We start from the raw sequence: 26856 nt of genomic DNA on the forward strand, positions 1-26856 counted from the left end.
TTTGCACCATTCTCTGTAAACTCCTGAGACTGTTGTATGTGAAAATTCCAGGAGATCAGCAGTTTCTGAGATACTCAAACCACCCCATCTGGCACCAACAATCATTTTACAGTCAAGGTCACCTAGATCACATTTCTTCCCCACTTGAATGTTTGGTTTGAACAACAACTAAACCTCTTGACCATGTCTGCATGCTTTTATGCATTGAGTTGCTGGCACTTGATTGGGTGATTAGAAATTTGCATTAACGAGCAAGAGTACGGGTGTCCCTAATAAAGTGACCATTGAGTGTACATTTCAATGGATGAAGCACTGTTTCATTGCAACTACTTAAACCGTTAACACTTCCTTTAACTTCCAAAGTTAAAATTCCAGAGCTCTTTTGACTGACGATAAATGAATTAATGACGCCATGAATTAAACAAAACTTAGTTCATCTAAAATTCTACCATCCGTACAACTTCCCTTCAGGCACATCTCCTCCCTAAGGGGGCAACATGGCAGTGTAGCACTTTAGCGCATTGCTTTACAGTGCCAACCAGCGACCACCAATTGAGGTTTGATACCCGTTGCTGTCTGTACGTTCTCCTCATGACTGTGTGGATTTCCTCCGGGTGCTCCGGTTTTCTCCCACATTCCAAAGACATCTGGGTTAGGGTCTGTGAATTGTGGGCATGATATGTGTGGAAGTGTGGCGGCACTTTTTGGTTGACCCCAGTACAATTCTTGCTGATTTGATGTGAACGCAAAACAATGCATGTCACTGCATGTTCTGATGTTTCAATGTACATGTGATAAATAAAGCTAATCTTTAATTTTCAATCAAAGTGTTTGTGGCAGAGTTGTCTCCTAGGTCTAGGCCCCTGGAGATGATTGATTGTATTCCTGTGGAATTTGTAACTCATCGTAATTGTTGATTTCCTCCTGTTACTCTGCTCTCCTCCCAGACATCAAAGCAAGTTATCTGGCCACTGTTAATATCCCTTTAATACCCCTCACTGGCAAAAAAAAATCAGAAGTTTTGATGAACATGCATGAGAGCGAATGAGCTGCATGAGGAGGTGGGGATTGGGGAAATGGTCCAAAGTCATTGCTTATCTGGGATCCAGCATGTATTCAATGGGATGAAGTGCCTCTTTCCATATTATTATAGTCATCCATTAGACTCGAGAGACCATGGATTTGTGCCTTGGAAAGTTTCCAGGGCACAAGCCTGGGCAGGGTTGTACAGGAGACCAGCAGTTGCCCAAGCTGCAAGTCTCCCCTCTCCATGCCACCAATGTTGTCCAAGGGAAGGGCATTAAGACCCATACAGCTTGGCACCGGTGTCGTCTCAGAGCAATGTGTGGTTAAGTGCCTTGCTCAAAGACACAACACGCTGCCTTAGCTGAGGCTCGAACTAGCGACCTTCAGATCACTAAACCAATGCCTTAACCACTTGGCGTATAAGAAGGAGAAATTGACCTCAGTTTTAAAATTTTCATTCTCGCTCACTCTCAAATGTCTTACTTGGCTTCGCCCATTTCTCTATCTGTAATCTTTGCTATACTCTCGATCGGTCGTCAATTTAACCATACTGTCAAAAGCAGACAGGCCCTCAGTTGCAACTGCTCTAGGTTCTGAATTCTCTCCCTAAACCTTTCCTTTCGTTTTTCAAAAAGCTCTTGGTAGAGTTATACCTTTGATCAAATTTCTGATCATACATTCATCCAACATGGAAATAGGCATGGGAAAAAAATAGGGATTAATTCAAGTCGATCCACACAGACTCATTGGGACCACACCTTATTGGAACACAGAACATAGAACAGTACAGACCCCTTGGCCTACAATGTTATGCCAACCTTTTAACCTAGAGGTTATGGGTTCAGGGTGAAAGGTGAAATATTTAAGGGGACCATGAGGGGGTAGTTACTCATTCAGAGGAGGATGAGAGTGTGGAACGAGCTGCCAGTGGAAGAGGTGGGTATAAGTTTGATTTCAACATTTAAAAAAAAATTGGTTAAGTGCATGAATAGGAGGGGTATGGAGGGCTATGGTCCAGTGGCAAGTCGATAGGACTAGGTAGAATAATAGTTTGGTATGCACCATATGGGTTAAAAGGGCCTGTTTCTGTGCTCTAACTCTCTATGACTCTACTCCTCATTCATCGAGGACACCTTCAAAAGGCGATGCCTCAAAATGGAGACATCCATTACTCAGGACGTGCCCTCTTCTCATTACTATCATCAGAGAGGAGGTACAGGAGCCTAAAGGCACATGCTCAGTCTTTTGCTACCTCCCTTCCAGCGTCAGATTTCTGAATGGACAATGAACCCATGAACACTATTTTTGCTCTCATTTTGCACTACTCATTTAATTTAACTTACATACAACAACAAATTCCTCAACATATGTCAATGATACTAAACTCAATTCTGGTTGTGATGATCAATCTAACCCTTCCCTTCAACATACCCCATAAACTTCCATTTATCTTTCTCCCTATGAAGACCCCCAAACCCACCCACAGATTCTACCACCTATCTACACACTAGGGTCAGATTATTGTGGCCAATTAACCTACCAACTTGCACGTCTTAGGGATGTAAGAGGAAGAGGTAACATCTGACAGTATCTCCTTATGCAGCATGGAGATCAAATATTATTTTTTAATGCCCCCATGACCTGCTGCGGGATATTTTGTTGAATCAGAGGCACCTTATAGAAGCGGTGTTGATGGCATTGTTGCAGGTGAATAGATTTTCATTTACTAGTTAATTTTTTGGGGATCTCGGCAGTACTGGCCACTATTCATTGCTCATCCCCAATTGCCCTTGAGGGAAGATGCTCAGCAAACGTGAAGGGGTTTGTAGATACACGCAGGCTTTTTTTACCCCTCTCGTTGGGCAAGACTAGAACTAGAGGTCATAGGTCAAGGGTGAAAGGTGAAATATTCAAGGGAAGCCTGAGGGGAACCTTCTTCACTCAGAGGGTGGTGTGAGAGTGGAAATGGTGGATGTGGGTCCAGAGAAGGCTGGATAGGTAGATGAATGGGAGGGGTTTGGAGAGCTGTGGTACGAGAGCAGTTAGATGTAACTAGGCCAAAAAAAAAACAGGTCGGGTCAGCATGACTTGATGGGCCAAAGGGTCTGCTGTAGTGCTTCATGACTGTAAGCTGGTGGCAATCGAGGAAGAGAACCAACCTTTCCTGGGCCATCATATTGGCAAACCGTTGAATTTGTGGGGCAGTTCCCAAAATTTTTCTGACATGGGTTGAAGGCTTGGCAGATCTGGCCATCACCCTGGTAACCTTCTTCACATTTGCATGTGAAAGCGTTGGGGCCAACGTAGGTACACACAGAATTGGGACCACAGACGTTTCGGAGACATGGATTAATTGCTGGTAAAGGAAAGAAACAGTTTACTATTAGTTAGGGTTTATTGCTTTAGGTCATGTTAAATTTTAATCTACCACACATCAAGAGAAATATGCACCTTTTCAGAGAACAGTTAGTTTCTTTGTATGGGTTTATATTACTTTGTGCTCTAGCACAAATACCAAATAAAAACACGCTGCTGTTTACATCAATGATTCTGAAGTCAAGTTGGTTCAAAGATTCAGATTCCTCAGTATAACCTGTCTCGATTCAATCACATACCCACCGAATATATTGAAAAGCCTACACAGAGTGGGTGTGGAGATCCTCCCAACAGTCTAGGAGCAGAGGGCACAGCCTCAGAAGAGAAGGTCTTCCTTTTAGAACAGAGATGAAGAGGATTTTCTTTAGCCAGAAGGGGTGAATCTGTGGAATATATTGCCACAAAAGGCTGTGGAGGCCAAATCATTGTTTCAAAGCAGAAATTGATGGATTTCTAATTAGTAAGTGCATCAAAGGTTACGGAGAGAAGGCGGAAGAATGGGGTTGAGAGGAATATTAAATCAGCCATGATGAAATGGTGGAGCAGACTCGATGGGCCAAATGGCCTAATTCTGCTCATGGACACTATGGGAATGAAAACGCACTAGTACCCCTATTTCCTCAGGATGCTAAAGAAATTTTGCATAACCCTTTGGCTTTCATCAATTTTTAACTGATTCATCATAGAATGCATCCTGTATGGATGCTTCGCAGCTTTGTATACCAACTGCTCTCCCTGGGGGCATAAGTAACCACAGAGAGTTTTGAACACCACTCAGAACTCTATCTATGCTTCAACAAAGCAGGCAATCAAAGACACCACGCAACCTGGGCATTCTCTCACTTCCTCCTTCAGGCAGAAGATACAAAAGCCTGAAAGCACGTGCCACCAGGATAAAGGACAGCTTCTATCCTGTTGTTATAACATTATTAAACAGCTCCCTAGTACAATAAGATGGATTCCTAACCTCACAATCCACCTTATTATGATCTTACACCTTGTTGTCTACCCACACTGCACTTTCTCCATAACTGTAACACTTTATTCTGCATTCTGTTATTGTTGTTCCATTGTACTACCTCAATGCTCTGTTGTAATGAGTTGATCTATAAAAATGGCATGCAAAACCAAGTTTTTTACTGAACCTTGGTACATGTGAGAATGATAAACCCATTTTACTAATTTTCCAGTAGACATACCAACATATGGAAGGGCAATTATTTTTAACAGGGGAATGAAGCTACTCCCCATTATAGAACAAAAAGCACTCACGCTCGCACTGTCCATTCTCCAACTTCTCGTGACCAGGTAAGCAGTCACACGCCAACTTTCCGGTCTTTGTATCCTCAGAGCATCTGGTATTCTCAGGACACTGCAACGCTCGACAAGCTGCTATAGCTTAAGAAAGGTCAAGAGAAACTTGTTGAAACCACAGCAGTATTGCCATACAGGAATGGAGGGTTATGGGCTGAGTGCGGGTCAGTGGGACTAGGTGAGAGAAAGCGTTCGGGATGGACTAGAAGGGCCGAGATGGCCTGTTTCAGTGCTGTAATTGTTACATGGTTATACAGAATTATGAGTATTCTTGCATAGTTTCTGTTGTCTTGCAGACCTACATCACCCCCACCCCCCCCATCAGTGCTGGCTGTCCTTCCCTCAACTTCTCCATCGCTCTTTCAGCCTCTCTGCATTTAAACCAGGATTTAAAATTCACCTCCTTGCACCTCTACTTTCTTAGACGTTTACAAAGATTCTGCATGTCATTTAAAACTTTGAAACATTGACAAAATTCAAAAGATGCACAGTGGAGAGTATCCTGCCTGGTTGCATCATGGCCTGGTGTGGAAGCACCAATGCCTAGGAACAGAAAGTCACAAACAAGAGAAAATCTGCAGCTGCTGGAAATCCAAGCAACACACAAAATACTGAAGGAACTCAGCAGGCCAGGCAGCACCTATAGAAAAGAGTTAACAGACGATGTTTCAGGCCGAGACCCTTCATCGGGACTCAGGATACAGCCCAGTCCATCACAGACAAAACACTCCCTGCCATTGAACACATTGACAAAGGGTGGTGCCACAAGAAAGGAGCGTCCATTATCAAGGACCCCCACCATCCAAGCCGTGCCCTCTTCTCACAACCACCGTAGGGCAGGAGGTACAGAAACCTTAGGTCCTAAACTAACTAGTTCAAGAACAGCTATTACCCTTCAAACATCAGGCTCCTAAACCAGCATGGATAACTTCACTCTTCCCCAAGTCTGAACTGATCCCCTCAAGCTACAGGACTTGACAATGCATGCTCTCAGTACCATGTTCTTGTTTTTTCTCTTTACACAATTTGTTTTCTTTTGTACACTGGTTGTTTGAAAGTCTTAGTTTATGAATAGATTTTCATATGTTCTATTGAATGCCTTTATTTTCCAATAAATGCCTGTAAGAAAATGAATCTCAGTGTAGTAAACACATATTTTGATCAGAAATTTACTTTGATTTTGACTTTTCTTGAAAGTTAATCTGTTTGGAAACACAGTGGTTTTGACCCTGGGCTAGAAATCAAAGAACCTGAGTGATTGATTGGGCGATAGGAATTTGAACACTATGGAAGTTTGGAGGATTAAATTCACTTAATTAATTCTGGAACTTTATTGTAAAAAGATGCTGAAGTGACAACAATTGTAAAAGGTGTTCCTGGCTCACTAAAGCACCGTAAAGAAAAACTGCTTTTTAGTTTTTGGGATCTCATTCTATGCTCATCTCAGACTTTTTTTTTGACCAGTCAGATGAACCCCTGAACTGAGGACCAGTGAACCACTTTTCATCTGGCCTCTACCCTTTGACCAGTTTGGCATGGGAGACCCTACCAAAAGTCAAAGCACAAGGCCCTGACTCCAGCCAACATAGTTCTCCGGAGTCATTGAGGCCACAAATTTCCAAACCCTACGACAGGGTTGTGATATTCTTGGAGGACAGGGGAGATATAAATAAGGTTAAAAGAGCACAGGAAGTACAGGATGTTGCCAGTTGTTGAGGACCTGATTTGTAGGGAAAGGCTAAATAGTTCAGGACTTCATTCCCTGAAGCATAGGGAAGATTCGACAGAGGTAGACAAAATTATCAGGGGTATAGATAGAACAAACGCAAGCAGGCTTTTCCCACTGAAGCTGGGTGAGACTAGAACTAGAGGTCATGAGTTGGGGTAAAAAGAGAAGCATTTAATTTTATTTTCAATTTAATTTATATTTTTAAAATTTAGATATACATCCAGAACGGTAAGATGCCCTTCTGGCATAACTCATCCCGCCTCCCAATTACACCCACGTGACCAATTAACCGACTAACCTGCACATCTTTGGAATGTGGGAGGAAACTGGAGCACCTGGAGGAAATCTACATGGCCACGGGGAGGACATACTGACTCCTTACAGGCAGCAGCGGGAATTGAACCAGGTCTCTGGCACTGTAATAGTGTTACAATAACCACTACAGTACCTTGCCACCCCACATAAGGGGATCTGAAGGGCAACTCCACTCAGAAGGTGGTGAAAGTGTGGAATGAGCTGCCAGTGGAAGTGGATATGGAACTTGATTTCAATATTTGCTAGAAATTTTGATAAGTACATGGGTGAGAGGGGTATGGAGGGCTATGGTCCAGGTGTGGGTCGATGGGACTGGGCAGAAAAATATTTCAGCACAGAACAGATGGGCCAAAGGTCCTGTTTCTGTGCTGTAGTGCTCTACGGCTATAAAAGTCTTTGGTTGGGGAATTTGTTTTTCTGTAGATAGCAATGTATCTTCTGGATATTGCAACGAGTTTTGCAAAGATAATTGTGTACCTTTTTAGTGAAGTTGTGGCGACCCATTTCCTGGCGCATCCAAACCGACTCACAATTAGATAGCCTACGGGGGTTTGCGAGCACAGAGCTTTGGAGCCTCTGCGCCATGGGGGGCCGGTTGAGGGAGGCTTAAAAGTGAGGCTGAAGTTTTCGAATAAAGTTTTTTCCTTCGACTGCAGTTACCGACTCCGTGTCGTAATTTTAGCGCTGCGTGTAGCACACCGCTACAATTGGTGACCCCGACGGTCCAAACGATTTTTGGACCAGAAATGACCGACGCCGCCTCTGTTCATGCGGTTTCGTTGAAACTGCCGGGTTTCTGGACACAGCGACCGAACCTATGGTTCCAGCAAGCCGAAGCCCAATTCCACGTTCGCCAGATCACCTCAGAAGACACCCGCTACTACTACGTGGTGAGCTCCCTCGACCAGGACACAGCGGCCCAGGTCGCGGAGTTCATACAGTCGCCCCCGGCAGACGGCAAGTACACGGAATTCAAAGCCCTGCTCCTCAGGACTTTCGGACTCTCATGGCGCGAGCGGGCTGCCCGTTTACTGCACCTGGATGGCTTGGGCGACAGACCTCCTTCGGCTTTAATGAATGAGATGTTGTCTCTGGCTGACGGACACACCCTGCCTCATGTTTGAGCAGGCATTCCTAGAGCAGCTGCCTGAGGACATACGCCTGCTGCTGTCCGACGCGGATTTCAGTGACCCCCGGAAGGTGGCAGCCCGGGCGGACTTGTTGTGGAATGCCAAAAAGGTGAGCGGGGCGTCCATCGCACAGATCTCCCAGCCACGCTCCCAGCAGCAAACCAGTCCAGGCCCGGGCGCAGAGCCCGCCAACCCCCGGCCCAAGGAACACTGGTGCTTCTACCACCAGGGGTGGGGTGCAGAAGCCCGCCGTTGTCGCCCGCCCTGCAAGTTCCCGGGAAACGCCAGGGCCAGCCGCCGCTGATGGCTACGGCGGCTGGCCATCGGGATAGCCTCCTGTATGTGTGGGATAGAAGGTCGGGACGCCGGTTTTTGGTCGATACTGGGGCTGAGATCAGCGTTTTACCTCCGACGAGTTACGACACCCGCAGCAGGGCACCGGGTCCCCCCCTGAGGGCCGTGAATGGCAGCACAGTAAGGACCTATGGCACCCGTCAGGTGCAGCTACAGTTCGGCTCCAGCCAGTTCACGTGGGACTTCACACTGGCCGCCGTAGCCCAACCGCTTCTGGGTGCGGATTTTTTGCGGGCTCACAGCCTGCTGGTCGACCTGCCCAGGAAGAGACTGGTACACGCCGAGACCTTTCAGACGTTCTCCCTGGGTGCAGCCCAGTTGCCAGCCCCTCACCTCGGCTCCATCACGCTGTCCGACAACGACTTCACCAGGGTCCTGGCGGATTTCCCATCGGTTCTGGCACCGCAGTTCACAGCAGCCATGCCCAGGCATGGCGTACAGCACCACATCCTGACCCAGGGACCACCCCTCCACGCCCGCGCTCGGCGGCTTCCCCCGGACAAGCTCCGACTGGCGAAGGAGGAGTTCCAGAGGATGGAGGAATTGGGGATCATCCGGCGGTCCGACAGCCCATGGGCCTCCCCCCTGCACATGGTGCCCAAAGCGACGGGGGGCTGGAGACCGTGCGGCGACTACCGCAGGCTGAACGAGGCTACCACACCGGACCGCTACCCTGTGCCGCACATTCAGGACTTTGCAGCAAACCTGCACGGCGCACGGATCTTCTCCAAGGTAGATCTCGTCCGAGGGTACCATCAAATCCCGATGCATCCTGACGACGTCCCCAAAACGGCTCTCATCACCCCTTTCGGCCTTTTCGAGTTCCTCCGCATGCCGTTCGGCCTGAAGAATGCCGCACAGACGTTCCAGCAGTTAATGGACGCAGTGGGATGGGACCTGGACTTTGCGTTCATCTATTTGGATGACATCCTCATAGCCAGCAGCAGTCGTCAGGAGCATCTGTCCCACCTCCGTCAACTCTGCGCCCGACTGAGTGAGTACGGTCTTACAATCAACCCCGCCAAATGCCAGTTCGGACTCGATACCATTGACTTCCTGGGCCACAGGATTACTAAAGACGGGGCAACCCCTCTGCCCGCTAAGGTAGATGCGGTCCGCCTCTTCCCCCGACCCACCACGATCAAAGGCCTTCAGGAATTCGTAGGTATGGTCAATTTCTACCGCCGCTTCCTCCCTTCAGCTGCCCGGATCATGCGCCCCCTGTTCGCCCTGATGTCGGGTCCGAGCAAGGACATCACCTGGGACGAGGAGTCCGCCGCCACTTTCGTTCAAACGAAGGAAGCTTTGGCGGACGCCGCAATGCTAGTACATCCCAGAATGGATGCCCCTACCGCCCTCACAGTGGACGCATCAAACACGGCAGTCGGTGGGGTGCTGGAGCAACTCATCGCAGGTCGCTGGCAACCCCTGGCGTTTTTCAGCAAACACCTGCGGCCACCCGAGCTCAAGTACAGTGCTTTCGACCGGGAACTGTTGGCGCTCTACCTGGCAATCCGGCATTTCAGGTACTTCCTAGAAGGTCGGCCCTTCACCGCGTTCACGGACCACAAACCGCTTACCTTTGCGTTTACGAAAGCGTCCGACCCCTGGTCGTCCCGCCAGCAACGCCACCTGTCCTACATCTCTGAATACACGACGGATGTCCGGCACGTCTCAGGTAAGGACAATGTCGTGGCCGATGCGCTCTCTCGCCCTACCGTTCATGCCCTTTCCCAAGGGGTAGACTTTGAGGCACTGGCAGAGGTGCAGCAGGCGGATGAGGAGATTCCGAGTTACAGAACCGCAGTCTCCGGTTTGCAGCTCCAGGACCTCCCCGTAGGCCCAGGTGAGAGGACCCTACTCTGTGACGTCGCCACCGGCCAACCCCGTCCAGTCGTCCCGACAGCATGGCAGCGCCGCGTTTTCGACTCCATTCATTACTTGGCGCATCCAGCAGGTTCGTTTGGCACGGACTCCGCAAACAGGTCAGTGAATGGGCCAAAACGTGCATGCACTGCCAGACGGCCAAGGTGCAGCGGCACACCAAAGCCCCACCGCAGCAGTTCCATCCCGCCCACCGGCGTTTCGACCACATTCATATGGATATCGTGGGCCCCCTGCCAGTGTCTCGTGGAGCGCGGCACCTCCTGACTATCGTGGACCGGTTCACAAGATGGCCAGAGGCGGTCCCGCTCACCGACACCACCTCCGAATCTTGCGCCCGAGCCCTGATCGCCACCTGGATATCTCGCTTTGGTGTACCAGCCCACATTACCTCCGACAGAGGCGCCCAGTTCACCTCCAGCCTGTGGTCAGCTATGGCCAGCCTTTTGGGGACTCAGCTGCACCACACAACTGCCTACCACCCACAGTCGAACGGGCTAGTGGAGCGTTTCCACTGTCACCTGAAGTCGGCCCTCATGGCCCGCCTGCGAGGAGCCAACTGGGCGGACGAGCTTCCCTGGGTCCTACTCGGCATCCGCACAGCGCCCAAGGACGACCTGCACGCCTCGTCGGCCGAGTTGGTATACGGCGCGCCCCTGGTCGTCCCCGGGGAGTTCCTACCAGCCCCAAGGGGGCAGGAGGAAGAACCCGCAGCAGTCCTGGGCAGACTACGCGAGAAGCTCGGTAACCTGGCCCCCATACCCACTTCACAGCACGGGCGGCACCCGACCTGCGTACCCAAAGACCTACAGAACTGTAAGTTTGTGCTTGTACGAAGGGGCGGGCATCGGCCGCCGCTGCAGCGGCCATACGAGGGGCCATTTATGGTGCTCCGGAACAACGGGTCCACGTTCGTGCTGGACGTTGGGGGGAAAGAGGAGGTTTTCACGGTGGACCGCCTCAAACCGGCCCATGTGGACCTGGCGCAACCGGCCGAGTTTCCGGCACCTCGGCGCAGAGGCCGACCTCCCAAGCAGGTTCTGGCCCAGACTGTGGACATTGGGGGGTGTATCGCTGGTTTTGGGGGGGGGGGGGTTATGTGGCGACCCATTTCCTGGCGCATCCGAACCGACTCACAATTAGATAGCCTACGGGGGTTTGCGAGCACAGAGCTTTGGTGCCTCTGCGCCATGGGGGGCCGGTTGAGGGAGGCTTAAAAGTGAGGCTGAAGTTTTTGAATAAAGTTTTTTCCTTCGACTGCAGTTACCGACTCCGTGTCGTAATTTTAGCGCTGCGTGTAGCACACCGCTACAAAGTCATTAAAATGAAGTAGAAAACATGACCGTCATTTTCATGCAAGGGAAAATGTGTTTAAACACTATAGTATTGTTTAAGGAGAAATACTGACCATGATATTGGGGAGAAGAAATACATGGAATGGAAGTTTTCTGTGTTCATATAAGAGACAGAACTTGCTCCAAAGATTCATTCAAAAAAGGCACCTTGAGTGGTACAGCCCTCCTTGTCACCACTGGAAAAGTCAGAGCAGAAACCACTGGACTGAAATCTGACTCCGAGGTGAGGCTGCTGAAGAGAGAGCTAATGCTGGCACTTATTAGAATGAGCTTGCCAGTTCCCAGATGTTCCTTGTATGTAGCTGTGGCCTTCCTCAATCTGAGGAGTGTTTCTTAGCAGTGACCCTTCAATCTGAGCACCAATTGCCACTTGGTTAATGTAGTTACAAGACATAAAGTTGAACTTTAGATAAAACTCTCTCTTTTTTACTCTCCTGCTCTCTTTCAGCACAATTTATTTAATTTGATGTTTATATACAGTACTGTGCAAAGTTTTAGGCACCCCAGCTATATATATGTGCCCAAGACTTTTACTCAGTACTGTAGTAATTTTATGTATTTCACTGCACTGTGGCCACAAGTAGAAACAAATTTCATGGCATTTGTGAGTGATGATAAACCTGATTCTGATATGGGTTTCTATTGTGGACTGAGAGTGGGAAGGGAGCATGGAGACGGAAATCATGGTTGGGAAAAGAGGAAGAGAGAGGGGAGGGAGTGGGAAGCACCAGAGAGACAATCTGTAATGATCAATAAACCAATTATTTGGAAATAAATAACTTTTCCTGGTGTTTCAGAGCTGGGTGAGTCTGTACCCACGCCACCCCCAACCCTTGACACTCCTCTGCCACCTGTCCCACACCCCTCCCACGCACTCCACCCTCGCCAAACCGAACACCCTTTACTCCTGCCAGATTTACAAGCTCACTCTGCGCTCCACGTTGACATGTACAGAACCGTGCACAAGTCTTAGGCACCCTAGCTATACCTGTGCTTGAGTCTTCTGCACAGTACAGTAATTTGGGAGGGAGAGTGGCAAAGAGACAGCCACTGTTGAAATTAAACTCAGATGAAATCTCAGCTAGAGTTTGCCAGAAGGCATGTGGAAGACTCTGAAGTCAGCTGGAAGAAGATTCTATGGTCTGATGAGACCAAAATTGAGCTTTTTGGCCATAAGACTAAATGCTATGTTTGGCAAAAGCCAAATACCACATATGACCAAAACACACCATCCCTATCGTGAAGCATGGTGGTGGCTCCATCATGCTGTGGGGATGCTTCACTGCAGCAGGCCCTGGAAGACCTGTGAAGGTAGAGGGTAAAATGAATGGAACAAAATACAGGGAAATCCTGGAGGAAAATCTGGTGCAGTCTGCAAGGGAACTGTGACTTGGGAGAAGATTTTTTTTCCCAGCAAGACAATGACCCCAAGCATAAAGCCAAAGCTATAGAGGAATGGCCTAAAAACAACAAAGTTAATGTTCTGGAGTGGCCAAGTCAGAGTCCAGACCTCAATCCAACTGAGAATTTGTGGCTGGACTTGAAAAGGGCTGTTCACTCACGATCCCCATGCAATCTGTCAGAGCTTGAGCAGATTTTTAAAGAAGAATGGGGGAAAATTGCAGTGTCCAGATGTGCAAAGTTGATAGAGACCTGTCCACACAGACTCAAGGCTTTAATTGCTGCCAAAGGGGCATTTACTAAATACTGACTTGAAGGGGGTGAGTAATAATGCAACCAATTACTTAGTGTTTAATAATTGTAATAAACTTAGATCACTTTGTAGCGATCTGTCTTCACTTTGATGTGAAAGAATCTTTTTCTGTTGATCAGTGTCAAAAAAGCCAAATTAAATCCAATGTGATTCAGTGTTGTAAAACAATAAAACATGAAAACTTCCAAGGGGGTGAAAACTTTTTTATAGGCACTGTATGTATCGCTGCCACAAAACAAAAATTCACAGCTATGTAACTGATAATAAACCTGATTCTGAAAACTCAACAAGTTTGATACTAGTTGCTACAGTCACTGTTCTTTTCTGTGAGTGAGGGGTTAAGGATTGTTATTATGGTTGCTTTTTGCTGTGAGGAGGGTTTTTTTGGGATCTACGAGTTCTGTTTCTTTTCATTTTTTTGCGCTGGGGGCAGGAGTTAATGCCTTTTCTTCCCTCAAGACTCATGCTCTTTCTGTAGTTAATGGCTATCTGGAGAAGATAACTATCAGAGTGGTATTGTACATGCATACTTTGACAATACAATGAACCTTTGAACTTTTAAAGTTCTCCCTTGCTTTCCTGAACATTGAATATGACTCCAGAATTACTTTACATTAATATAAAGTGGTTAATTTAATCTCAATCAAGACTTTCACTAGTGCTATTTTTTTTAAATTAACCACCCAGACACTAAAATCTATACACAATATAGTCACATTGTCTAAATCCATGAAGCAGAATCAGCCTGAGACTGTCTGATGCCAGTTAATTCATTCCCAGGATAAATTAAGTACTGGCACACAAGAGTTTATTTACTGTACAACATGTGATGTAAGAAATCCTTGTGGAATACCTACGCTGGTCGCACTTATCTCCCGTGTAAGCTGAGTAACATGAACATGTCCCATCACCATTAATTCCACTGTTGCAGTCTCCATGAAGGCAGTCACACACTGAAAACAGAAGAGAGGAGAATTTTCAAAATTTACACAGGAAGCTTTATGTTGCTTCTCTCATCTTATAGACTCTGAACTTAAACAGATAACCTTCATATCATCAATCACTGTAGTGTCACCATTTGTGGACCACTGCAAACCCGAAGGGAATGAAGAAAAAATATTATGTTCACTGGAGCTATTCCATCTGTGGGCAGCGTGGTAGCATAGCGGTTAGTGGAAACGCTTCACCGATCGCTGTTCAATTCCCCCCCCCCCCCCACTGTCTGTAAGGAGTTTGTAAGTTCTCCTCATGAATGTGTGGATATCCTCTGGGTGCTCCGGTTTCCTCCCACATTCTGAAGCTGTATGGGTTAGGGTCAGTGAGTTGTGGGCATGCTATGTTGGTGTTGAAAGCGTGGAAACACTTGTGAACTGCCCCCCAGCGCACAATCCTCACTGATTTGACACAAATAACACATTTCACTGTACGCTTAAGTGTACATGTGACAAAAAAGTTAATCTAATCTTTCCATTTGGACTATCCCTGCCTTGTTTATTTAAATACCTAAGTGCCTCTTAAATGCGGTGATTGTATCTAATTCCACCTCTTCCTCTGGAAGTGCGTTTCAGTTCCCAACGACTTTCTGTACGTAAAACCTTACCCCTCAGATCCCCTTTAAAATGACTTCCTCTCACTTTAAAACTATGCCTTGTTTCTAATCCCCATACTTTGACATCCATGTCAATAACTATGCTTGGTTTAATTTGTTACTTGACCTTTTGCTACATTATAATACTCACCAGAAGTGCAGTTGGGTCCAAATGTGTTGTCTTTTGCACATTTCTCACAGGCTACACCATCAAAGCTACCCTGCAAAATTTAACATCAAAATCTGCTGAAGTAGTGAGGAATTAACATGGGTTGGTTATTAACATGTTTAGAACTGTAGATCAAATTGACCCAGCAGTGTAGCCAATGCTGAGGTGCCCACAAACAATTTTTTTCCCGTTCTGGGTCCCTGCTGACGTTCTATACTCAGGGTTCATCAGCATTGAAAGTGTAAAGTCGTCAAAAATTGAGATAGTACATTCTGCACATGCCTTTGTGAAACAATGATTGTTACTGAATGTACTCATTGAGAAGTGTCAAAACAGGAAGCCAGGCTGACTTTTAAATAAGCACTTAAATTGGATGACCTCTTCAACCTGCTTAGTCAGTTCCAACACTCCCTCAGCTCCATCCCCTTCCCCCTCTCTCAGTGTTAGAAGAAAACCAGATAGCATGGAAAGCCAGCAGCATGGTATCTTGGTATTTAAGCACAGGTTCAGTCCATTTACTTTAAGTGAATTGGGCCATGCACAGTATGTTCTTTGTCACCAATCTCTTCCCGGAGTTTCTCCGTAACCCAATACGTGTACCTTTGCTATTCACCTCTCCCAGTCTCCTTTAGTGTCAGATCTATCTTTTCACCACCCTCAGAGTAAATGGGTTTCTCCTGATTTGTTAGCGGTTTCCCCTGAAGTGGCACAGTAGCATAGGGGTTAGTGTAACACTTTACAGTGCCAGTAGTTAGGGTTCAATTCCCACCGCTCCCCGTAAGGAGTTTCTACCTTCTCCCGGTGCTCTGGCTCCATCCCACATGTGGTAGGGCTAGTGAGATGTGGGCACGCTATGTTTGTACGGGAAGCATGGCAACGCTTGCACAAACTTCCCTGATCTGATTTGACGCAACTGACCGAATTTGCTATATATTTTTGTGTAGCTGTGAGAAATGAAGCTAATCTAATCTTTCCACATAAATCTCTGCCTTGTTTATTTAAAAACCTAAATGATTCTTAAATGTGACAAATAAATGAAGCTTAAGCTAAGATCATCTTTTGCTCTCATCTCTGCCATTCCTGTTCTGCCTCCTGTTCTATCTTCTCATCCCCCTCAGTATTGAAGTGTTTTTCCTGATTTCCTTGCTGGGTTTCTTTGTGGCTTTTCCTTCAGTGTAATTTTCATTTTCTGCCACCAGTGATCTTCTCCACATCTGTCCTGTGAACTCCATTAGATCTCTCTCTTTTCCAGAGGAAAGAACCTTGGCTGCTCAACTTTTCTAATCGGGATAACTTCTGATATTTTTCACCTTCCTTTGCACCTTCTCTGTGACCTTGATATCCGATATATCACACCGAGACCTGACCAAATGTGATGGTCATTATTGTTCTTTAAATCTGATTGTCCATAATAAAGATGTAATATTTAAATAGGTGGATACTTTATTGATCCCAAAGGAAATTACAGCGTCACAGTAGCATTACAAGTGCACAGATATACAGATATTAGAAGAGAAATAAGAAAGAATAAAAAATAAATTACCTCAAACAGTCTAACAGGAGGGGCCATCACTTCTCCTGCTATAGGTTAATAGCCGGGTGTAAGAATGACCTCATATATTACTCTTTGGAGCAGCACAGTTGTCTTGGTCTATTACTAAAAGTGCTCCTTTGTTCAGCCAAGGTGGCATGCAGAGGGCGAGACACATTGTCCAGAATTGCCAGTATTTTCTGGAGGGTTCTTTCTTCTACCACAGCCTCCGGTGTGTCCAGTTTGACTCCTATAACAGCGCCAGCCTTTCTAATCAGTTTATTGATCCAGTTGGTATCACCTGATTTGATACCATTGCCCCAGAACACCACCGAATAGAAGATTGTACTGGCAACAGCAGACTGGTAGAACATGTGAAGTAGAGGCCTGCACACTCCAAAGGACCTCAGTCTCCTCAGGAAGTAGACGCAACTCTGGTCATGGATGGCTGTGGAGTCATTGGAGATATTTAGAGTGAGGTTGATAGGTTCCTGAGTTGTCATTGGTTATGCAGAGAAGGCAGGAGTATAGGGTCCCAAGTTCCTGACTACAGTTATTTACTTAGTTAGAGATACAACATGGTAACAGGACCCACACAATGAGCCCACACTGCTTAGATTACGTTTGGTTAATTGGTCACATGGGTGAAATGGGATAGTGTGGGCTCTTTGTGCCAGAAGGGCCTGTTACTGTGTTGTATCTCTAGATAAATAAATAAATGTGGTCAAGAACTTGGAACCCTATTCTCCTGCCTTCTCTGCATAACCCAAGGCACTCTAACTAATCAACCTATCAACCTTGTTCTAAGTATATCCAATGACTTGGCCTCCACGGCCATCTATGGTAATGAATTCCACAGATCACCATTCTCTGGCTAAAGAAATTCCTCCTCATCTCTGTTCTAGATGAATGTCCCTGTATTTTAACTTCTGGTCCTAAACTCTTGCACTAATGGAAATATCCTCTCCACTTCCACTCTATCTAGGACTTTCAATATTCAGTAGGTTTCAATGAGATCCCCCTCTCATTTTTCTAAACTCCAGTGAGTACAAGCCCAGAGCCTTCAAACGCTCCTCATAGGTTAATAGTTCCATTCCTGGTATCATTCTCGTGAACCTCCTCTCGGCCTTCTCCAGTGCTGGCACATCCTTTCTTAGATAAGGGGCCCAAAACTGCACACAATATTCCACATACTGTCTCCAGCTCATTCTGGGTAAGGAAATACCTTTGCCCTTTTTGAAAGGGTGTAGGAAGTTAGTTGAACTTCACTGAGATGCAGCATATATAAGGACCTCTCACATGGGCATTCTAAGGAAGTCAAAGAATAAATGGAGTTAGGATAGATGGGTGGAGATACAGTGCCTATAAAAAGGATTCATTCCCCTTGGAAGTTTTCATGTTTTATTGTTTTATAACATTGGATCACTGTGGATTTAATTTTGCTTTTTTTTGACACTAAAATGAATGCAACAAAATACAGGGGAATCCTGGAGGAAAACCTGATGCAGTCTGCAAGAGAACTGCAACTTGGGAAACGATTTGTTTTCCAGCAAGACAATGACCCCTAGCATATAGCCAAAGCTTAAAAACAACAGTTAATGTCCTGCAGTGGCCAAGTCAGAGTCTAGACCTTAATCCAATTGAAAATTTGTGGCTGGACTTGAAAAGGGCTGTTCACTCACAATCCCCATGCAATCTGACAGATTTTGAGCAAATTTGTAAAGAAGAATTAGGAAAAATTGCAGTGTCCAGATGTGCAAAGCTGATAGAGACCTATCCACACAGACTCAAGGCTGTAATTACTGCCAAAGGGGCATCTACAGACTGACTTGAAGGGGGTAAATACTTATGCCATCAACCCATGACTGTGTCACCACCCACAGCTCTAATCTACTAATTAAACTTGCTGATGACACAACATTGATTGCCTTAATCTTAAACAATAACGAGGCAGCCTACAGGGAAGAAGTCATCTCTCTGACACAGTGGTGTCAAGAAGACAACCTCTCCCTCAATGTCACAAAAACAAAGGAGCAGGTTGTGGATTACAGGAGCACTGGAGATGGACTACCCCCTATTGATATCATTGGAGCTGGGGTTCAGAGGGTGAACAGCTTTAAGTTCCTCAGCATCCCCATCACCAAGGACCTTGTGGTCTGTGCACACCAGCTGTGTGGTGAAAAGGCCACAACAGCACCTCTTTCACCTCAGATGGTTGAGGAAGTTTGGTATGGGCCCCCAAGCCCTAGAAACTTTCTACAGGTGCATAATTGAGAGCATCCTGACTAGCCGCATCACTGCCTGGTGTGGGAACTGTACTTCCCTCAATCGCAGGACTCTGCAGAGAGTGGTGCGGACAGCCCAGCACATCTGTAGATGTGAACTTCCCATGATTACATTACAAAGACAGATGTGAAAAAGGGCCAGTAGCATCATTGGGAACCCAAGTTATCCCAACCACAATCTATTCCAGCTGCTACCATCTGGGAAACGGTACTGCAGCATAAAAGCCAGGACCAACAGGCTCCGGGACAGCTTCTTCCACCAGGCCATCAGACTGAGAAACACACGCTGATTTGAGTGCATTTTAATGTTACATTGACTGTTCTATTTATTGTAAGTTATTACAAATTACTATGATTGCATATTTAGATAGAGACATAACGTAAAGAGTTTTACTCATGTATGTGAAGGATGTAAGAAATAAAGTCAATTCACTTCGATTATTTTGTGTTTTATATTTGTAACTAATTTAGATCACTTTGGAGAGATCCATTTTCACTTTGACATGAAAGAGCTTTTTTTTGTTGGTCTATGTCAAAAAAGCAAGATTAAATCCACAGTGATTCAATGTTGTAAAGCAATAAAATATTTTAAACTCTCAAGGGGGGAGGGGTGAATACTTCTTATAGGCACTGTATATTCCTCCAGCCCCTTTACTTCTACCTTCTCCCTTCAATCCAGAGGAAGTCTAAAGGTATAGAAGTCCCAGTCTTCAAGAGCTATTACCAGCTCTGTCAGTGAACCCACCTCTTGGTATAATAGTCATACAGCTTGGAAACAGGCCCTTCAACCCAACCTATCCATGCTGACCAAGACAAGCTAGTTCTATTTGACTGCTTTTGGACCATTCTCCTCAATCGTTTCTTATCCATGTACTTCTCCGAATTTTAAATAATGTTCTTGTTCCCGCTTCACCAGCTTCTTCTGGGGTCCTCTGTGCAAAGAATCTGCCCCTCAGTTTCCCCGTCACATCAAACTTAAGCTGTCTAGTTCTTGATTACCAGCCCAGGGGGAGTAAGAACATCCATATTCACCCTAAATATGCTTCTCATGACTTTATACTGCTTTCTATGATCACCCCCCTCATCTTCCTGTGCTCCAAGGAATAAAGCCTTAGCCTGCCCAATCTCCCATTTACTCAGTCCTTTGAGTTCTGGCCATATTCCCACCTTTGCTCTCTTTCCAGTTTAATAATGTTTATCTAATAACAAGATGACCAAGACACTACAATCTTCACTGTGTACAAGCCCCAGAGACATGAATTTCCCAGTGCTACTAGGACCAGATGAGAGAGTTATGGAGTAAGATCATGTTCAGCTCATTACTGTGCCTTTAAGCAACCCATTGCTGTAATGTAAGCCGTTTGCTTAGTTGACTTTCCGTAGTAATACATTTAAAGCGTTGACTTACTATGCAATTGCACTGGCCGTTCCCTCCCATGCCGTCGGAACAAATTCCTTTGTTGCTACAAGGGGCTGTTGCTCCTCCTGGACACTCTGTAATTATATCAAAGTTCTCACAGTCATACAAAACCAGGCTTTTTACTCAAACAGTTTCTGTCAGTGCTTAAATTACACATGAACCTCCTCCCACCCTCTTCACCTCTGCACTTCCTTCTACTGTATCTGTTTTTGCCTCATGACTTTATCCAAATTCCCTTTAGATAAATCTTTGCTGTTTGTTATGTGGTGGCGTCCCCCAATATCATTACTCTTTCGGCACAGATACATCTCTTCCATTCTCCTGTTTGTGCTTATTAACATCCACCTTCGATATATAGTTCCTATTTAATGCAGCTTGAAGTGTTCCTGGGGGCTGGTAATTGAAAATATAATTAATATTTGATATGGGAATGAAAACTTGCATCAAGCAATAATTCTCAAACTTTAATTGATACAATCACAATGCTGTTGTGTGGGTACCCGTTACAACTTCTGATTCATTTCCTAAAGTTTTAATAGACTTCTGCAAAGGTTACACATTCTCGCCGGCTGACTAAGATTTGCACAATATCTTCATCAAGGGCCCCTCCATCCAAGCTATGCTCTCTTCTCCAAAATGAGATAATCTGTAGATGCTGGATATCCAAGCAAACCATGTGAAGCTCTTCTCACTGCTGCCATCTGGAAGGAGGTACTGGAGCCTTGAGTCTCACACCACCAGGCTCAGGAACAGTTATCACCCTTCAGCCATCAGGCTCCTGAAACAGCATGGATAGCGTCACCTACCTCATGGTGATGAAGGCTGGCTCTTTGCTTGCAAAGATCTGGAGGGAAGAAGTGTCCTTTGGAGAGACGGCATGACTGTTGAGGCCGATTCCAGCTCTGCAGACTCTGGAGCACTAGGGACACGGCAATAGCTGGGGTGTGGGCACTCGGGAAGTAGAATCCTTCCTGCACCTCCTCTTCTCTTCAGCAGTCGCTCTTCTGGACTCCTCAAAGTTCTAGGCTGCGTCATGGAACAGCGTTCTCCAGCAGTCTCTGTCACAAGCCAGCTGCTCGATATTTGCCTGCGAGAGCTGCTGCTTAAGTAGGTCTATGTGCCTCTTATGCGTGGCACCAATGATCTCTCTTTCCCTGAGAGAGTTCTCCACAGAGCACTGCTTTCGGTAACCTGGAGTTGTCCACGCGAGATGTGTGGCCTGACCGGTGGAGCTGCTTCAGCAGCAGAGTGGCTTTAACTTTCTCCAGGGCCTGCTTGTTGGAGACACTATGGAGCGGAGGCAGCTCTGGTGGAAGCTCTCCAGCAACCAGTACAAGACCCAGTTTTCAGAGCCGTACAGCAGTGTGGTGACAATGGCAGCCCTGTGCACCTGGATTTTTGTGGACAGATGGAGTTGGTGGTTCTTCCACACACGTCTCTGGAGGAAGCTGAAAGCACTGCTGGCTCTGGCGAGTCGATTGTCGACGTCCCTTACTATAGTAGCAAATTGAGAGATGACGCTGCCCAGGTAGGTGAACACCTCAACACTGACCTGATTCCACAGCCTATGGACTCCACAGCTCCATGTGCTCAAAATTGCTTATTTATTATTAGTAGTATTTTTCCTTTTTTGTATTTGCAGACTTTGTCTAATTTGGCACAATAATTTTTGTCCACCTTTGTTAGTGTGTACTTTTTCATTGTTTCTATTGTGTTTCTTTGTATCTAAAGTGAATGCCTGCAAAAGGATATATCTCAGAGTAGTAAATGGTGACATGTACGTACTTTGGTAATGAATTTACTTCGAAGTTTAGAGGTGATGTGAGGAGTGCCAGTAATCACAGTTCAATTCCTGTCATTGTCTGTAAGGAGCTTGTATATTTCCACCGTGACAGTGTGATTAGGGTTAGCGCAATGAGGGCATGCTATATTAACATGACACTTGCAGGCTGCCCCCAGCACAATACTCAGACTGTGTTGGTCATTGATGCAAACAAGATACTTCACTGTATACTTTGATGTTTCAATGTGCACCTGACAAATAAAGCTAATCTTTATATATCTTTATGAATAAAACCTTTGAATACCTATTTTAATCTACACATACCTACAACCATTGTACTGAGATTGTAACATCAAATGCCTGGTTTAAGTTTAAACTGCTAGAAAAATCCAACAAGACAAGACACGAAAATAGGGGCAGGCGTAGGCCTCTTGCCCCCTGAAGCCTGACTTGCCTGTGATATGGTCAGGGCTGATTTATAACGGTTCCAACTCCTCTTCAGTGCCAGTTCCCCATAACCCTCAATTCCTCCATCTTTCAATATTTATTTATCTCCACCATAAATACTTATAACAATTTAGCCTCTGCCACTCTCTGGAGGATCCACCACCCTCTGAGAAAAGAAATTTCTACATATCTCCATTTTCAACTGCTATTTTTTGATCAGATTTTAACTTTGGTTCCCTATTATAACCCGGTAGATCAAATAAATCAAAGGTAAAGTTGTCTGATAAAGTAGATACAGGCTCTTTAGCTCATTTTACCGTGCTATATTTTAACTTACTCCAAGATCAATCTAACGTTGCCCTTTCACATAATCCTCCATTTTCTTTTTCCATGTGCCTATGTCTCTTAAATCTCATGAATATATCTGACTCTACCCCCACCCCTGGCAGTGCATTCCACCCGCAGTGTAAAAAAAATCTACCTCTGAATTCCATCCCCCCACCAACTACACTTCTGCATTCACCTTAAAACTATATCCCTGATATTAGCCATTTCTTCTCTGGGGATAAAGGCACGAGCTGTTTAATCTATCTGTGCCTCTTATCAACTTGTACACCTTTGTCACCCTCCGTTGCTTCAAAGAGAAAAGCCCCAGCTTGCTCAACCTTTCCTCATAAGACATTCAAGACTCAGGATTGTTTATTATCATTATTTTGCATACATGTGTAAAGGAGAATGAAATAATTGTTTCTCTGGATCCAATGAATCCCAAAAAAATAAGCACAGTAAGCATCAGTAACACAATAAAAGCACAATAAATATAAAGACATAAAATTAGCTTGTATACATAGACTGATAGTGTGTACGCGACAGGAGTATCTATTCATAAGGTGACTATGACTGGACATGATAGTGTAGTGGTTACTACAAGGCTTGACAGTGCAGGTGACCTGGGGTCAATTCCCGTCACTGCCTTTAAACACTTTGTACGTTCACCCCGCGTGGGTTTCCTCTGGGTGCTCCAATTTTCTCCTACAGTCCAAAGACATACTGGTCGGTTGGTTAGTTGGTCATTGTGAATTTTCCAATGACTAGGCTAGGGTAAATCAGGGGTTGCTGGGAGGTGTGGATTGAAGGGCTGGAAGGGTCTATTCTGTATTGCACAGTATCTCCATTTTTAAAAAATTAAAAAGTAAAGTGGTGTTGGGTGGGTTAATGGGTAAGAGTGTTGCTCAGCCTAATGAAGTGGTGTTGGGTGGGTTAGTGGGTAAGAGTGTTGATCAGCCTAATGAAGTGGTGAGGGGTGGGTTAGTGGGTAAAAGTGTTGATCAGCCTGAGGAAGTGGTGCTGGTGGGTTAGGGGATAAGAGTGTTGATCAGCCTGATGAAGAGGTGTTGGGTGGGTTAGTGGGTAAGAATTTTGATCAGTCAGTCTGCTGAAGTGGTGTTGGGTGGGTTAGTGGGTAAGAGTGTTGATCAGTCAGTCTGCTGAAGTGGTGTTGTGTGGGTTAGTGGGTAAGAGTTTTGATCAGCCTGATGAAGAGGTGTTGGGTGGGTTAGTGGGTAAGAGTGTTGATCAGTCAGTCTGATGAAGTGGTGTTGGGTGGGTTAATGGGAAAGAGTGTTGATCAGCCAGATAAAGAGGTGTTGGGTGGGTTAGTGGGTAAGAGTGTTAATCAGTCACTCTGCTGAAGTGGTGTTGGGTGGGCTAGTGGGTAAGAGTGTTGATCGGCATGATGAAGTGGAGTTGGATGGGTTAGTGGGGAAGAGTTTTGATCAGTCTGCTGAAGAGGTGTTGGGTGGGTTAGTGGATAAGTGTGTTGATAAGCCTGATGAAGAGGTGTTGGGTGGGTTAGTGGGTAAGAGTGTTGATCAGCCGGAGGAAATGGTTTTGTGTGGGTTAGTGGGTAAGAGTGTTGATCAGCCTGATGAAGTGGTGTTGGGAGAGTTAGTGGCTAAGAGTGTTGATCAGCCTGATGAAGTGGTGTTCGGTGGGTTAGTGGGTAAGAGAGTTGATCAGCCTGATAACGTGGCGTTGGGTGGGTTAATGGGTAAGAGTGTTGATCAGCCTGATGAAGAGGTGTTGGGTGGGTTAGTGGGTAAGAGTGCTGATCAGACTGATGAAGAGGTGTTGTGTGGGTTAGTGGGGAAGAGTGATGATCAGACTGATGAAGTGGTGTTGGGTGGGTTAGTGGGGAAGAGTGTTGATCAGCCTGATGAAGTGGTGCTGGGTGGGTTAGTGGGTAAAAGGGTTGATCAGCCTGATGAAGTGGTGTCGGGTGGGTTAGTGGGTAAGAGTGTTGATCAGCCTGATGAAGTGGTGCTGGGTGGGTTAGTGGGTAAGAGGGTTGATCAGCCTGATGAAGTGGTGTTGGGCGGGTTAGTGGGTGAGAGTGTTGATCAGCTTGATGAAGTGGTGTTGGGCGGGTTAGTGGGTGAGAGTGTTGATCAGCCTGATGAAGTGGTGTTGGGCGGGTTAGTGGGTGAGAGTGTTGATCAGCTTGATGAAGTGGTGTTGGGCGGGTTAGTGGGTGAGAGTGTTGATCAGCCTGATGAAGAGGTGTTGGGTGGGTTAATGGGTAAGAGTGTTGATCAGCCTGATGAAGAGGTGTTGGGTGGGTTAATGGGTAAGAGTGTTGATCAGCCTGATGAAGAGGTCTTCAGTGGGTTAGTGGGTAAGAGTTTTGATCAGTCAGTCTGATGAAGTGGTGTTGGGTGGGTTAGTGGGTAAGAGTGTTGAACAGTCTGATGAAGTGGTGTTGGGTGGGTTAATGGGAAAGAGTGTTGATCAGCCTGAAGAAGAGGTGTTGTGTGGGTAAGTGGGTAAGAGTGTTGATCAGCCTGATGAAGTGGTGTTGGGTGGGTTAATGGGTAAGAGTGTTGATCAGCCTGATGAAGAGTTGTTAGGTGGGTTAGTGGGTAAGAGTGTTGATTGGCCTGATGAAGAGGTGTTGGGTGGGCTTGTGGGTAAGAGTGTTGATCAGCCTGATGAAGTGGTGTTGTGTGGGCTTGTGGGTAAGAGTGTTGATCAGACTGATGAAGTGGTGTTGGGTGGGTTAGTGGGGAAGAGTGTTGATCAGCCTGATGAAGTGGTGCTGGGTGGGTTAGTGGGTAAGAGGGATGATCAGCCTGATGAAGTGGTGTTGGGTGGGTTAGTGGGTAAGAGTGTTGATCAGCCTGATGTAGTGGTGTTGGGTGGGTTAATGGGTAAGAGTGTTGATCAGCCTGATGAAGAGGTGTTCGGTGGGTTAGTGGGTAAGAGTGTTGATCAGCCTGATGAAGAGGTGTTGGGTGGGTTAGTGGGTAAGAGTGTTGATCAGCCTGATGAAGAGGTGTTGGGTGGGTTAGTGGGTAAGAGTGTTGATCAGCCTGATGAAGTGGTGTTGGGTGGGTTAGTGGGTAAGAGTGTTGATCAGTCTGATGAAGTGGTATTGGGTGGGTTAGTGGGTAAGAGTTTTGATCAGTCAGTCTGATGAAGTGGTGTTGGGTGGGTTAGTGGGTAAGAGTGTTGATCAGTCTGATGAAGTGGTGTGGGGTGGGTTAATGGGGAAGAGTGTTGATCAGCCTGCTGAAGTGGTATTGGGTGGGTTAGTGGGTAAGAGTGTTGACCAGCCTGATGAAGAGGTGTTAGGTGGGTTAGTGGGTAAGAATGTTGATCAGCCTGATGAAGTGGTGTTGGGTGGGTTAGTGGGTAAGAGTGTTGGTCAGCCTGATGAAGAGATGTTGGGTGGGTTAGTGGGTAAGAGTGCTGATCAGACTGATGAAGAGGTGTTGTGTGGGCTTGTGGGTAAGAGTGTTGATCAGCTTGATGAAGAGGTGTTCGGTGGGTTAGTGGGTAAGAGTTTTGATCAGTCAGTCTGATGAAGTGGTGATGGGTGGGTTAGTGGGTAAGAGGGTTGATCAGCCTGATGAAGAGGTGTTGGGTGGGTGAGTGGGTAAGAGTGTTGATCAGCCTGATGAAGAGGTGTTGGGTGGGTTAGTGGGTAAGAGTGTTGATCAGCCTGATGAAGTGGTGTTGGGTGGGTTAGTGGGTAAGAGTGTTGATCAGCCTGATGAAGAGTTGTTCTGTGCGTTAGTGGGTAAGAGTGTTGATCATCCTGATGAAGTGGTGCTGGGTGGGTTAGTGAGTAAGAGGGTTGATCAGCCTGATGAAGTGGTGTCGGGTGGGTTAGTGGGTAAGAGTGTTGATCAGCTTGATGAAGTGGTGTTGGACGGGTTAGTGGGTGAGAGTGTTGATCAGCCTGATGAAGTGGTGTTGGGCGGGTTAGTGGGAGAGAGTGTTGATCAGCTTGATGAAGTGGTGTTGGGCAGGTTAGTGGGTGAGAGTGTTGATCAGCCAGATGAAGAGGTGTTGGGTGGGTTAATGGGTAAGAGTGTTGATCAGCCTGATGAAGAGGTGTTGGGTGGGTTAATGGGTAAGAGTGTTGATCAGCCTGT

At 46.1% G+C, this 26856-nt stretch overlaps 1 protein-coding gene across 3 annotated transcripts in view; it reads right to left on the minus strand.

The window, feature by feature from the left end:
• Nucleotides 1–26856, minus strand: part of stab2 (stabilin 2) — a 292259-nt gene that overhangs the window by 154062 nt on the left and 111341 nt on the right. For all 3 annotated transcript variants that reach the window (XM_059977629.1, XM_059977628.1, XM_059977630.1), the window contains exons 4-8: nucleotides 20179–20264; nucleotides 14937–15006; nucleotides 14055–14150; nucleotides 4675–4800; nucleotides 3186–3382 (exon numbers count right to left, since the gene is read on the minus strand). In XM_059977629.1, coding sequence (XP_059833612.1) covers nucleotides 3186–3382; nucleotides 4675–4800; nucleotides 14055–14150; nucleotides 14937–15006; nucleotides 20179–20264 — 575 coding nt within the window. The remainder of the gene's footprint in view (nucleotides 1–3185; nucleotides 3383–4674; nucleotides 4801–14054; nucleotides 14151–14936; nucleotides 15007–20178; nucleotides 20265–26856) is intronic.

This window comes from Hypanus sabinus, chromosome 8 (assembly GCF_030144855.1).
Source record: "Hypanus sabinus isolate sHypSab1 chromosome 8, sHypSab1.hap1, whole genome shotgun sequence".
Lineage (NCBI taxonomy): Eukaryota > Metazoa > Chordata > Chondrichthyes > Myliobatiformes > Dasyatidae > Hypanus > Hypanus sabinus.